The following is a 15,822-nucleotide window of genomic DNA, read 5'->3' as shown; positions in this document are numbered from 1 at the left end:
ATGTCATTTGAGAATAGTGCAAGTCAGGTTTCACATGATTGCTGTTTTCAAAATCCCTGCTGGTTGGCACTGAGGAGGTCATTCTGTTCAAGGTACCTCATTATGTTTGAGCCCAGAATATGTTCTAAGATTCGACAATAAATTGATGTCAAGGATCATGTAAAGTTAATTAGGAAAAATTTTGCAGAAGCTTCTTCAGGAACCTCAGGACGTTAATAATATATTATCCGGTAAGATAGTATCACATGGGAATGGTCAGATATGGCAGTAGAATGGCTGTGAGGAAGGAGAGGTAGTGCAGAACCATAAATTACTTGTTTCATAGATCAAATTCATGACTGTTGTTAATGAGGAAGCTATAGCTACCAGTGAGCTCATAATGTAAACTTACTAAACTGCTTTTGTGGTCCCCAGTAATTTTCTTTACATCAGTGTTCATTCTCAGCTTCCAAAAGAATTTGAGCAGGTTTTAAATGAATTTCACATGACACTATTGGATTTGATTTTCATATTTATATATGTTTACCAATATTATTACAAACAATGGTGATCAGCTGTTGAATAGTTCTCATATGTTTCACTTAATAGATTAGCAGACTTAAGCCACATTTCCGCAGGCATGACTTACTAACATGTGCATGCTCCCACCACCTGTCACATAACTCAGCTGACATGTGGAAACACCTTACTTGCACACTGTCGTGCCAATCTGCATAAGTTTCAAAAGTTAAAAGGCATTTGACTTTCTTCCTTGAAGTCGCATCTCTTACCATTGTCTATGAGCTTCAACAACTGATGCTACATGGATCTGTTCTCACTCTGTTTTTGTCCATTAGACAAGACATGTTTTGAATCATTTGTGTACACAAATAGTTAAAGAATGTTAAAATAGTGGATGTAGTCTTCAATTAAGTAAATAAATACTTTGTAAAGTAGTAAAATGTTCTTAAATCATGCAATAGGAATGTCATTCTAGCATTCAACAGTTCCTTGTAATCACTTACTTGTAATGAGGTAACACAGCATTGTTTAAAGTGAGGAAACAAATTTGAAAAGTATTGTAATTGCCTAGGTGACAGTTCATATTACTGTAGAACAGGCAATGTTGTAAAAGTCACATTTTGCTTTAGTCATTGAGTGTAAATATTATTTTGAAGTGGATACAGAAAATGTATTTGTGCCTTTATAGATTTAAATCTCTCTTGACCCTAATTAAAATCATATGTAAATACAAAAGTCTTCATACTAGCACAGTAACTGAGTAATCACTGTTCTGAACTGTAGTACAAAGCTTGGTTGCAAAACTGAATACTGTAATAGGGAGAGGAAACACCATATTGACAGCACCCGTGTCCTATCAGAACCAAGACTTAAATCTAAAAATAAAAAGCATCTCACATAGGTGTATTAGACTTTCATATAGAGTGAGACACGTGGCTCTCAAAGGGAATTCAGAATAATCATCTTGAAGTTGAAGCTCTTTTGTCTGTATTTGCTTTAACAATAACATATGTTTTTGGGTGGGATCTGCCTTTAGCAAAACACAATTTTGTTAGTTGTCCCAGACATGTGTTTTGCTATAGGCGGACCCCACCCAAAAACATATGGAATTCAGAATATAAGTTACCCATTTAAAAATAATTTTTGAATTAATCTTCATTCTCGGCAGATATATCCATTCTTAGTGTATTGAAAGTCCCCAAAGAATTCTTTCAAGAGACCTATTATTTCCGTACACAACATTGATGAGTGTGGTTTTTTCCCCCAGTCAACATCACTACCAGCTGTTCAGCTACATCACTACCAGCTGTTCAGCTAAAAGTTGTGCAAACATATTAACTGCTGTACAGATAACTTCACCAGTCATCATTTTTAAGTCGCATAAGTAATGTTACCAGTTTCCATGTGTGGAAATTTTGACTTGCATGTAACATTACTGACGAGGGTTGCATATGCAAGTAATTCATGCCTGTGACAAACCCAGCTTTACATCAGGTGCCAATAATCAATAATTATACCTGGAGATCACTTGAAAATACTGTGTGCTGATTGATACAGAACTTCACATGCTTAGTACTGTGCGCTGACTGACATAGTATGTCCATTGTTTGAAGGCTCATCTCCGACTGATGTGAAGATAATAGTGACTAACATGAAATATCACATAGTGTTTCTACTTCTTGAATGCCAGCTTCAGACTGAGTATGACACTGTACACTATGATGCCTGTTTAAAGATGCCTGGAGGACAGATATTACAAAATGTTGAAATATAAAGTTATAACATTTCTGTTACTGGGAAAAGTACAGAATACATAAACTCATTAGCTCAGTACAGTGTTTCTACATGAAATAATTGCACCACTGTTACGAGCAAACTGTAAATTATACACTAAATAATAAAGTTTTGAAAAATACAGCTGTAAGAATAGTGAGATTTTGTATATTCACTGTGGGCCTACATGTAGAAAACAAAAAAGGCAAAAATATGTTTATTTATGGAGTGTGATTATAGTGAGCGGAGCTGTTCTGGTGTGCTGCATTTCAGTACCTACCACATGCAGTATTGAGAGTGATGTGTTGATTTGCTAAAGGCAATAATACCTGAATTAGAAAGCAGTACAAAGCACAAATCATCATCAGAAAAAGAGAATAATCAAAAAGCATCTCCAAAGCCAAAAGTAAAGCAGCTATGTCAGTTAGAAGGTACTAAATGATGTATGATGTGTAGCCTCATCCAACACTGGAGACTGAGCAGGAGGGAAACTGTCAGGCTCTCGCACTTTGGTACTTAACAGCATTACTCAGAAACAAAATATGACTACCTGAGCTAATATATGCACTGCTCAAGCAGATCATGTGATATTGACTCTGATCTCAACATCTGCTTCATATAATACTAAGAATGAGTGAATTTAAAATGAACTGTAACATTCGCAAACAAAATATTAGAATATTTCCTTGGTATGCATTTTATGCAGTATACATTTTATATAATTCTATTTTTATGCAGTAGAAGAAGGAAAAATAATTTCCATCTAGAGTATGCATCCTTGTCTAGACTTCATAATGCAGTTTTATATTGTGGTTCAAAACTATTTGATTGCTTCAAAACTAAATTAACAAATCACACTTCCTGTAAATAAGACAGTATTTTACTTCTGAGGTGTAAGTTCCATGTAATATCTGTGTTCATATTTAACAGGTTTTGACTTAACCAGAATGTAGACATCTAATAGTGTACTGTATAAAGCCATGTAAAAGCTTAGTGTGAAGTATTAAATAAAAAACATCGTAAGAGTGTAAGAGGAACAGCAGTGGCTTTTTTCAAAGCAATTGATTTTCAGGTAATATTTATAGACTAATAAAATAGTTTAGAATTAATTCTCATAATCATACATAAGAATAGCATTTGTGTATGCTGCAACAGTGATGTGCAATCAGTTCTTCATTCAATTCATGTGTAGTTTTACTCATTCCATAGCCTTGAAGGCTCTCCTTTGTGGTGGGATTTATGAAAAATGCTGTGTGAGTGAGTGACTGTATACTTAAACAATGGAGAATCCAGGGTGGAACGTAACAATATTATGAAAAGGAAAGTTGCTACTCACCATATAGCAGAGACAAGGAAAGTTGCTACTCACCATATAGCAGAGACGCTGAGTCCCAGACACACACAAAGGCACGCACACATGCACCCCCACACACACACACACACACTCTCTCTCTCTTTCTCTCTCTCTCTCTCTCTCTCTCTCTCTCTCTCATGTGAATGGCACTCACACACGACTGCAGTGTGCAGTGTGGTTTCAGTTGCCTGAGACTGAAGTCGTGTGTGTGTGTGTGTGTGTGTGTGTGTGTGTGTGTGTGTGTGTGTGTCTATTGTTGATGTAGGCCAATGGCCGAAAGCCTTAACTGTGAGAGTCTTTTTGTTCTGCCTATCTGCGACTCAGCATCTCTGCTATATGGTGAGTAGCAACTTACCTTCTCATAATATTGTGAGTGTATACTTTACACTTTATACTTTATACTTTAAATCTGTAATTTTGTTATTCTTTTTACATTCCTCTTCATGTCATTCTTGTGTACCAATTCTTAAAATTTCAATTCTGTTGTCTGTAAATTTCTTTTTTCTTTCCTTCTTTCTTCTTTATTGGAATCCATACCACATTTTCATACTGTCTTGGTTTTGAAAATTTTGTCATGATCTTTCTTCTTATTTCTTGTTTTAAATTTCTGCAACGTGTGCCATCAACAAAATTGAATCATCCTATTTCAATTACAGAACCTACTCCTTCTAAGAACATACTGTGCACCTATCGAAGTTATGAGGGTGGAATGAAAAGTAATTTCCCCATCTTTGTAACATGAGATTTTTGGTGGATATATTTCAACAAATGAATTGCAGATATAATTATTGTTAGATTGTGCTAATTAATTGGCAATGTTCACTTTTTCCCGTAATCACCAGACAACTGAATATGCTCCTGCCAACAGTGAACCAGTTTTCTGAAATGGTCATAGAAGATGGCCACATACATCTTATCCTCGCCGATTCTACAGAGAAACTCCTCATTCCTTATCTTATCAGCTCCTAGTTTTCAACATACTTCTGTAGCTCAACATCTCTAACAACTCGATTGTCTTTTGTTACGGTTTTCCCACAGTGAATGATTCACTTCCATACAATGCTGTGCTCCAAAGGTACACTCTCAGAAATTTCTTCCTCGAATTAAGGCCTATGTTTGATACTGGTAGCTGGTCGGTGTGGCCGAGCGGTTCTAGGCGCTTCAGTCCAGAACCGTGCTGCTGCTACGTTCGCAGGTTTGAATCCTGCCTCGGGCATGGATGTGTGTGATGTCCTTAGGTTAGTTAGGTTTAAGTAGTTCTAAGTCTATGGGACTGATGACCTCAGATGTTAAGTCCCATAGTGCTCAGAGCCATTTGAACCATTTGAGGATCTTGCTCCTACTCACAAAGTAGTGTTATCAGGATTTGTAGTGCACATTTTTATAACATGTACCCCATTCATTGCTTTATGATACCCTGTAACTTTCATCTATTGCTATGAATAAAGAAATTTGAATTGCTTGAAGAGGCACAAATTTTTACAGACTACATTGGTCTAAAAGGAGAGGTGTTGAAAAACAAGTAACTTTTGATCTAGATAACACTGTTGTACACTGCCAAACCGAGAATATTGTGGATGTACTGAACCCTTGCAATACATTTAAAAAATGGTTCAAATGGCTCTGAGCACTATGGGACTTAACTGCTGTGGTCATCAGTCCTATAGAACTTAGAACTACTTAAACCTAACTAACCTAAGGACATCACACACATCCATGCCCAAGGCAGGATTCGAACCTGCGACCATAGCGGTCGCGCGGTTCCAGACTGTAGCGCCTAGAACTGCTCGGCCACAACAGCCGGCTCAATACATTTAAATCATTTTCATTATTAACATATTTCATTCCAAAAATGACTGTTTATAAATGTCTGCACAAGCTATTTTTCATTTGTATGAGCTCTAGTATGACCCACAACTGATCACTATTGACTTTTTAAAATGCTTTCATATAATGTATACATTAATTCAAATACTAGTTACCTGGAATCTGAGTAGTATGAAAAATAATATGCAGAATTCAATGTCTGGTACAAGACATGCAAATAGTCATGGAGAAGATAGTACTTTCAAATATTATGTGAATGGCATAGATCACTAATGAAGGTCACTGTGGTGTGCTAGGCATTATACACCATACTTCACAAGCCAGACAGTTAATTTACTGCCATTTGGTTTTCTTCTCATAATGATAAGATTAATGTTGTTATTTACTAGTTCTGAACTCTGCATTACAGCAATTTTATCTAGTACACAGTTACAAAGTAAAGCAGGTAAATTGTTTCACTGTCTTGCACTAGTTTCTATTTCAATGGTTGATATGTTTCTCCCATAGATTTTACTGTAGCTGTAGTGTTTCACAGAAACTGATCCACATCTTTACAATACTACTTCTCCCGTTTTCCTTACTGTCTCTCCGTTTCTTACTCTGATTTTGCTCATTGTTTCAGATCTCAGTACATGTTTTCAGCTAGAACAGTCAAAGAAAGGCTTGTTCTTGTCTTTCTGTTTGTATTCATTTACATTTTTAAAATAGACATTGAGTTTGGTTTAGTTAGTGGTCACAGATCAAATTTTTATATATTCTCTTTGGATATGAGAAGTACCTGTGTTGAGAATTGGCATTAATAAAAACTGAATATTTAAATGTCGCTGTTTTAGTTCATTTTATTTATCTTATGAGTAAGATTCTACTTGAAACTTCCTGTAAGCTTAAAACTGTGTGCTTGGCTGTGAGTTAACCATGGCACTGTATCTCTTGTGGACATAGCATGCAAAAGACAAGATTCTGAGTTCAAGTCCCAGTTCCAGCACATATATAATCTGTCAGCAATTTTCCAAAACAGCATACTCCCCTACAGAATAAAAGACACATTCTCAAAACTTTTACTCATTAACACTTTGTTTATATTAGTTTTGAATACTTCTTTGAATAACTGCCTGACAAGGTGGATTAAATTTTTGCTAGCAGCATGGCAATTAAAAAGCTCATTGTAAACGGGCATTTACAGTACTCATACAGCATGACTGGTATCCTTTACAGTTACCCTGTACTCCCTTATTTATTTATTTTTATTAGGGCTAGTAAATCATTGTTGATAACTTGATTGTACATATGATATAGAACCAGTCAGGGGTAACATAATTATGTATAATTACAGTCGTTGTTTGGTGAGACTACATGATTAGCACAATCAAAGTATATAATAATATAAAGTGATGTACTACACTGTTTGCACATATGATATATGGCACTCCTTTAACTGCCATACCAGCAGTAGCAGATAACTGCAGCTACAAAGCAGTAAGCAGATTTCTCTTTACACTGTATTACCTTTCAGTTTAATGACTTCTTCCAGATACCAGAAGGTTATGCTTCATTTGTGATATGCAGAACAGGATGAATGAATAAATGAATATAAAATGAATAGACAAATCATTCTTAATTTGAAACAAAATATAAAAGTGTGATTATACTCCAAAGCTGGAACAACAATGACAATGCACATGAAATTGACATATTCAATTTTCAGATAATTGAAATACTTAGAAATATATGCGAAATGACTTCTTTTTCAGCTGCCTCAAAAAGGGCACAAACATCCAAACAGGCCTGTGCTGTTCTTTATTCATCCTGGTGGATGGTATCAGTTTACTGCCATTAGCAGTTTCCTCGGACCACAATACTTCATGGATCAGGATATTGTGCTAGTTACAGCAAATTATAGACTTGGTGCTTTAGGTAAGTTTCTTTTATAACTGAAACATACTGTAGCACAATAAGTTCATGAACAAACTCTGGTAAGAAACAAAGAGTAATAATATGGTAGAGAATAAGATCTATATCATGACATTTTATGAGGGTCACTTCAAAAGAAATGCACACTATTTTTTTTTTTTTAAATCCATCTTTTATTCTACATGTTTGAAAGTTTTACAGTGTGTAGATACATCCTTTAGGAACAATATTTTCATTTCTCCACATAATTTCCATCCCTCTCAACTGCCATCTTGGAACCAGCGCACGGTAAAATTCTGGACCAACCTGTTGGAGCCAGCGTTTGGTAGCATGCACAAGGGAGTCATCATCTTCAAACCTTGTTCCACGAAGAGAGTCTTTCAGTTTCCCAAAGAGATGATAGTCACATGGAGCCAGGTCAGGCCTGTAAGGCGGGCGTTTCAGTGTTGCCCATCTGGGTTTTGTGATCGCTTCCATGGTTTTTTGACTGACATGTGGCCATGCAGTGTCGTGCAACAGCAAAACATCCTGCTTTTGCTGATGTGGTTAAACAAAACTCATTCGAGCTTGAAGTTTCTTCAGTGTCATCACATATGCATCAGAATTTATGGTGGTTCCACTTGGCATGATGTCCATAAGCAAGAGTCCTTCGGAATCAAAAACCACCGTAGCCATAACTTTTCCAGCAGAAGGTGTGATTTTGAATTTTTTTCTCTTGGGTGAATTTTCATGCCACTCCATTGATTGCATCTTCATCTCTGGTGAAATGTCACAATTCTTCCAAGAAATTCATCGCCACCATTCTCGTACTGTTCCAAAAGTTCCCTGCATACCGTTTTTCTTGTTTCTTTGTGAGCCACTGTCAACATACTGGGAACCCACCTGGCATAAACCTTTTTTAACGCCAACACTTTTAGTATTCTGCAAACACTTCCTTCCCCTATCCCAACGTAGCAAGACAATTTGTTTACTGTAATGTGTCTGTCAGCACTCACCAATTTGTTAACTCTCTGCACATTGTCTGGAGTGTGTGCAGTACAAGGCCTGCTGCTGTGAGAACAATCCTCAATATTGCTGTGCCCACTTTCATCACGTAATATGCTTGCCCACCGACTAACTGTACTGTGATCGACAGCAGCATCTCCCAATGCCTTTTTCAACCTCTTGTGGATGTTTCCCACTGTCTCGTTTTCACAGCACAGGAATTCTATGACAGCACATTGCTTCTGATGAACATCAAATGTAGCAGCTGAAATATTACTGTCTCTCATTGCTACCTATCAGAACCCCTCAGAGAGCATTAAAGATGAACACCAGTCCAAATTGTCCAATGTGAATAACTAAATAACTGTTTCAAATGCAGTCATTTCGACATAAAGAACAAAATGTAAAGTGACCTGTTTCCAAATTACATACAAAAATAACCACTATTTCAGTATACATATAATTCAAAAATGATGCTTTGCTGATACCATATGGGTAAAAGCCTCTGTGTGCATTTTGAATGTGCCAAAAGCAATTAACATTGTTCTTATGTGAGAAACACAATATAAATGTGAAATTAATACTGTAACTAATTGAAAGAAATTGAGCACATGGTCAGGATGTACCAGTAAACCTATCATTATAAAATTACTACAGCAAATTTCATAGAACATATAAATAAAGCACATTAATTGAATATCCGATATATGTTCTCACTAAAATTCAGGCACTAGTTGATTTGTTATAAACAAATTTAGAAATTTTATTGTTACTTGTAACATAATTGGTCAGAAAATGTTATATTAACTCATAACTAAGTTGAAAATAGGTTCACCTTGTTCAGCACTGAGATTGTAAATTTTTAGCAATGTGTATCTCATATTTGGTTTAACTTTTAATTGTGATTTTACATAAAATTGTAATTTTCATTGTATGAAATTGTTAACAAAAGTATAAATAGAGGTCACACAGGTGCCTCTGGGTGGACTCATTTTTTGGCTATGGTTGCAAGCAAATGTATTGTAGGCTCACTCGTTTGTTGATTTTTGTGGCGTGAACTCTGTGTCGTTTGATGTCAACTTTGTGTACATGCGATGTAACCAGTACAGTTCATCAGGCTCGGACACCAGAGTCCTGGAAATATATTGGTATTAAAACTGCACTGTGCTTTGGAATTTATTTGGGAGTCTTCTGCAATCCTTTCCATAGGCTGCACAGCGACGAGACATGAATCCAGGAATTTTACAAGATGCTGAGAACTAAATAACTCTCAGTGTTGGTAGAATTGATGTGAAAAGAGCTGCGCATTGACTGGGCATCTCACTCAAAACATTTGCAATGCGGAGGTGGATCAGATGGACTGTGAAATCTACAATGACGCAGCACTGGTGGAAAATATAAACAACTCACAGCCATCTTGAAGACATGCTGTGACGGCGCCACTCACGGGAACAGGTTGAACTAAATTTGAAAATAAGCAGGAAGGTTGTACCTACACACTGTAAAACTTTCACACATGATGAATGAAAACTGTATTTTTACAAAAATAGTGTGCATTTCTTTTGGAGTGACCCTCATAGTATGCATAGCAACTCTAGAATAGTTTCTCAATTCCATTTGTTCTCATTTGATCAAATTACTCCATTATGACCTTTACTTGAAACATAGTAATGTTGAATTACTGTGCAGTACTCATCTTCAGGAGACAACAAGTTTAGTTGTGCCAACAGATACATATGCATGTAAAAGTGATGAGACTATCATATCTTCTGTTACTATTAGTTCCTCCTCGGGAGGAGAGAGGGATAGGTTGGGGAATGTTAATGAGGGAGGGCAGATCAGTCAAATGCCATGTTGAGAAGGACCCATGAGCAGTTAAGATAAGGGGAAACAAAGACACATTTGTGTCAATAAAACTATTCACATATCTGTGGATCCCATTTCCAACTGCTTGACTAGTCAGTATTCTGCTGGAAACCAACAGGGCAAGTCAGAATTTAGAGATAAGAGGAAGCTGAAATAGCAGCTCACCAGGGACACAATGCAGAAAAATATGCAGTGTCCTATGAGTTGTTTCTTTGCTGTTTTGTCAGAGGGTTGTAACACATTGAGATGAAGAGTGGCTTTAAGTGGTGTAAACTAAGCTACAGTCACAGAGACAGGGTGGAGTGACATTGAACCACCTCTGTGTAGATCATTGTCATCTTACCAGGGATTTCTACTCCAGGTGAGAGAATACACCCTTAGTTTTCAATACACCACATTTTAACTGAGTATATATTATATTCCCGTGAGAGGGCTGCAGTAATTTTAATTCATGATGGATTGAGTGTAGTACATATTTTAAAACTTTGTGAGTTGTCTACACTCCAACATAACTCTTAGGTTGGAGGTTTTAGTGTGTTGTGGAGCATTCATTTTTATTGAGTTGTATTATTTGATGAGGTTCAAACATGTATACAGTGAATCTAATTACATACTCCATTTAAAGATGTTTGCACTTCCTTGGTTGAATTTTCACAAAACTTTGGCATATGATTACTGACATAAATTCATGCACTCATGACAACTACAACTGCAGTGGTTTGGTGGTTGCAGCCACCAGAGTATATTCTTAACAATAAAAACCTTTACGAGTGTTATTGCCAGTCATATTTTAACTGAATTTTAATTGCAGAGACTGATTCAGAGTTATTGAAATGCACCAATCCAAACTTAATAAAATATAAACACACATTTTTCTTGTTGTAATTAAGTATATACAAAATATCAGCTTCAATTTCACAATGCACATGTTTCTAACAATCATAAATTAACAGATTTTAATGGAACATGTAATTATTTTTACCAGATTATTACTAATATTTGTATCATAACTTTACACCATATGGAGTCATGTCACATTTTTATGTCTATTTGGACCTAGGAAAATACTAGGAATGTAACAGTATTTATGGAAAAAATCGTATGTTTTACATAATTAAGTAAACGTTAGGTTGATTATGCATGCAAATAACATTGTGATTAGTGAACAGCTTTAGTGAAAAATAAAAGTTGTAGTGGTACTCATTTGTGTACACAGTAAACAGTTTATAAGATTACTAAAGTTGTGTATTGCATTCTTTAGTAGTACATCTTGATCTATTACATTACAGGTTTTAGCATATATCCTCGTATAAAGTCTGACAATTTTATCAACAATCAATAATACAATAAAGATGAAACAGTTGTAATTCAGGACATCTGTCAAATAACATAGGCTGATACAAAATTTTTAAGTTAAAACCCACCATTTATTCTGCACATAAAATTAGTTGGTGACTGATAGATCAGCCTAAGTGCTCAATACTCACGCAACAGTTGTACAATAATAAACTGCATGTAGAAGTTCAAGGAACACCTTCCTCTGACGATGCTGAAAGTTTTGTGAACATATGTGGTCAATTCACAACTCATCCAGCACATGCACCTCTCTCAGCAACTCTCACACACACATTGTCACATCCTGCATACAGGTATCTGAGCAGCCCCTTCATTTCTCCCTCGAAAACCCACCCTTTCCAATCACAAAGTTTATAGCTTGTAATGTCATAACACTGAACAGCTAAACAATAAAATGTAGTTCTGATCTTTGGTTTTCAGGATTTTGAGCTATTTTTCCCTCCTTCCAGAATATAAGAGTTTTATCTTTTCCTATTTCCAATCAGCTCCTTTTTCATAGTGAAAGAACACTCAAAAAAACCAAACATAAAAAATTCAGCCTTTGTTATTTTAAATCTGTGTGTCTAATAGAAACAGCTCTTCTTTTTCAGGTACAGATAACATTAATTTTAAAATTCATATTAATTTTATATTTTGATATTAATGTTATGTGTTTTCATTAATTTTTCTTGCATTTCATTCATATTTTTGCAGGTCTTATAAGCACTGGTGATGGTGTTTTGGAGGGGAACTATGCAATGAAGGATCAAGTAGCAGTATTGCGCTGGATAAATAAAAATATTCATACATTCGGTGGAAATCCTTCAAGTGTAACAATTGGAGGCTACAGTGTTGGAGGAGCTAGTGTATTTCTGCATATGTTATCACCCATGACAAAAGGTTTGTATGTTATATACTAGAATGAAAATTATCATCCATTTAAGTTGTACCTTATAGATCCCAAACACAAGAGCATTCTCCTGTAATATTACAGACTGTAAGGAGTGTAGTAATGTTTGCTACTCCATGCTCTCTGTTCGTTATATTACTAATACTAATCATTTACTTTACTAATCTCTTGTCTTCTCCGGTATCCTCCATTTTCATTAGCATACAAACTGCATTCCTTTTCCAGCTGCACGTTTTTCTTCCTACAATAGTACCTTTTTGATAATTGATTAGTTATTTCTTTAAACATAGTAGAAGCAGATATGTTATCTGCATACCAATGTAAATAGTAGCAGCTCTGTAAGAAAGATGAAAATAATTACAGCTGAAAGTAGCTAATAATCTCAACACAGAAGATAAACAGCCACAGAGGACAAAAGAAAAGCTTACACTAAGCTAGGAAGTTGTTGAGCCAGATAACAGCATAGTGATTGCTAAGGTGATACCAAAAAGAGAATCAATAAAAATGTCAATTATGAGAACAATATTGATACCAAACAAATTCTTTAAGTAACCATAATGATTTACAACTTCAGCTACTTATTTTTAGTGATGTTGGAGCTTTTCATGCATATGACAGCAAAGGTATGTAATATTCATTTATATATTAATAAAAATGTAGGCCTACGACATGTAAATTAAGCAATAAAATATTAGAAATTAATGATAAAATAAATTACAGTGTTAACAAGAGGAGATACAAAGTACAAAATTTTTCAAAGATTAAAAATATTTTACACACATTTGTATAGAACCATGTCACGAAACGGACCAAATATTCCTATCTTTGTATACAGCAATTGAAGTGCACAAATATCTGTAACTAGTTGCATTGTTCATACTCCTACTTATTTAGAAAAAGACTAAAAATATGACACTATAAGGAATACAGTTCTGAAAAGCAGCCTGTGACCACCAAACTGTACACACAAAACTCAGCATGTGTGTTGTGTTAATTTTAAGTAAATCTATATGATAGAAGTATAGTTCTCCAAAATGTATAATGTACAAACAAATAAAGTGTGTGGTCACAGGTGTGCATTTCAGTTGATATTCACAGCAGCTGTGGACAGCTTTCTCATCATTTAACTAGACATTTATATTCTCTGTTAGATTATGGTGTGCTGATTTCAGTAAACTACATACATCACTTTTTTTGGGAATTCATATGACAAAAGATGGTGCCCCATTCAAGAGTAGTTGTAAAAATACTTACTTCTGCATGAGTAACTCAGAAAAAGTTAATACTACAGGGTCATTGGCTTCACCAAACACAGTTTGTAATACATGACATGTAACCACTAATCATCCTACTAATACATGACCCTTAAGTATTTTTAGTATTCTTTTTCCTTTTTAGTATTCTTTTTGTTTGTGCATGTCTGTGACTCAATGCTTTATCTAAGTGGTTAATAGCATTCTATCCTTTCCATAATGTTGTTATTTCATTCTGGACTTCCCATTGTGTAATTAATGCATGATCAATATTATGAAAAGGAATGTTGCTACTCACCATATGGCAGAGGTGCTGAGTCGCAGATAGGCACAACAAAAAGCCTGTCACAAGTAAGTGTCCAGTTAACAAGGCCTCACACACACACACACACACACACACACACACACACACACACACACACACACACACATGCACACACGCAAATGCAGACACAAAAGGAACTCGCACATACATGGCTGCAGTCTCTGGCAGCTGAAGTCACACTCATGCATGATCGTTTGCTTTAGCAGTGCAGTGAATACTCAGGGGATATCACATTGTCCCTGAGTACATCCTTTTCAGGCCCTTTGTCCACTGCATCCACTCAGTCATTTCTTTAAACTTCCAATGCTCTGGCTTTTGTGGACAGAGAAACAGATATCACATGATTACAAAGAGATTCAACAATCTCAAGCAAATGCATTTTGTGTGTGCTCCATCACTTGCAACTAAGAAACTTCAAGATACTCACTATTTTCAGGAAACTTGACAATTATTGTGTGTATCAGCTTAGAATCAGAAACTTGGGCTATCAAGGTATGTAATATAACGAGGTGACAAAAGTCATGGGGTAGCAACATGCCCATAAACAGATAGCAGCAGTATCAGTATTATGAAAAGGGAAGTTGCTACTCACCATATAGTGGAGATACAGAGTCACAGATAGGCACAACAAAAAGACTATCACAATTAAAGCTTTCGGCCATTAAGCCCTTTGTCAACAATAGAAGATATACACTCATGCAAATGCAACTCGCACTCATGACTGCAGTCTCAGGCAACTGAAACCACACTGTGAGCAATTGCTCCAGTGCATGATGGGAGTAGTGACTGGGTGGGGGTACGGAGGAGGTGGGGCAGGGAGGGGGAGGGATATTATGGTGGAGGTGGCGGACAGTGTAGTGCGTGTAGTGATGCAGATTGGACGGAGGACAGGAGAGAGATGGGGGGGGGGGGGGAGTAGCAGAAAAAGAAATAAATAAAATAAAAAGACTGGGTGTGAAGCTGGAATGATGGCTGTGTAGTGCTGGAATGTGAACAGAGAAGGAGCTGGATGGGTGAAGACAGTGACTAACAAAGGCTGAGTACAGGAGGGTTATGGGAACGTAGGATGTATTGCAGAGAAATTTCCACCTGCACAGTTCAGAAAAGCTGGTGTTGGTGGGAGAGATCCATATGGCACAGGCTGTGAAGCAGTCACTGGAAAGAAAGATATCATATTTGGCAGCATGTTCAGCAACAGGGTGGTCCATTTGTTTCTTGGCCGCAGTGTGTTAATGGCCATTCATGCGGACAGACAGCTTGTTGGTTGCCATGCCTACATATAGTGCAGCACAGTAGTTGCAGCTTAGCTTGCAGATCACATGACTGGTTTCACAGGTAGCTCTGAATTTGATGAGATAGGTGATGTTAGCGACTGAACTGGAGTAGATGGTGGTGGGAGGATGTGTGGTACAGGTCTTGGATCTAGGTCTATTATGTGGGTATAAGCCTTGAGGTAAAGGTTTGGGAGCAGGGGTTGTGTAAGGATGGAGGAGTATATTGTGTAGGTTAGGTGGATGACGGAATACCCTGTGGGAGGGGTGGGAAGGATAGTGGGGAGGCCATCTCTCATTTCAGGGCATGATGAGAGGTAATCAAAACCCTGGTGAGAATGTAATACATTTGCTCCAGTCCTGGGTGGTACTGAGTTACGAGGGAATGCTCCTCTTTGGCTGGACAGTGGGACTTTGAGAGGTGGTGGGAAACTGGAAGAATAAGGCACAAGAGATTTGTTTTTGTACAAGGATGGGGGGATAATTACAGTCAGTGAAGGCTTCAGTAAGAC

At 36.6% G+C, this 15,822-nt stretch overlaps 1 protein-coding gene across 1 annotated transcript in view; it reads left to right on the top strand.

The window, feature by feature from the left end:
* LOC126149349 (esterase E4-like) overlaps window positions 1-15,822 on the top strand; it is a 97,516-nt gene that overhangs the window by 47,357 nt on the left and 34,337 nt on the right. Inside the window, exons 3-4 of the mRNA XM_049915809.1 lie at window positions 7,207-7,369; window positions 12,266-12,451. Coding sequence (XP_049771766.1) covers window positions 7,207-7,369; window positions 12,266-12,451 — 349 coding nt within the window. The remainder of the gene's footprint in view (window positions 1-7,206; window positions 7,370-12,265; window positions 12,452-15,822) is intronic.

This window comes from Schistocerca cancellata, chromosome 2, assembly GCF_023864275.1.
Source record: "Schistocerca cancellata isolate TAMUIC-IGC-003103 chromosome 2, iqSchCanc2.1, whole genome shotgun sequence".
Classification (NCBI taxonomy): domain Eukaryota; kingdom Metazoa; phylum Arthropoda; class Insecta; order Orthoptera; family Acrididae; genus Schistocerca; species Schistocerca cancellata.
The sequence above is the reverse complement of the archived record's forward strand: the minus strand, read 5'-3'. Positions and strand labels throughout refer to the sequence as shown.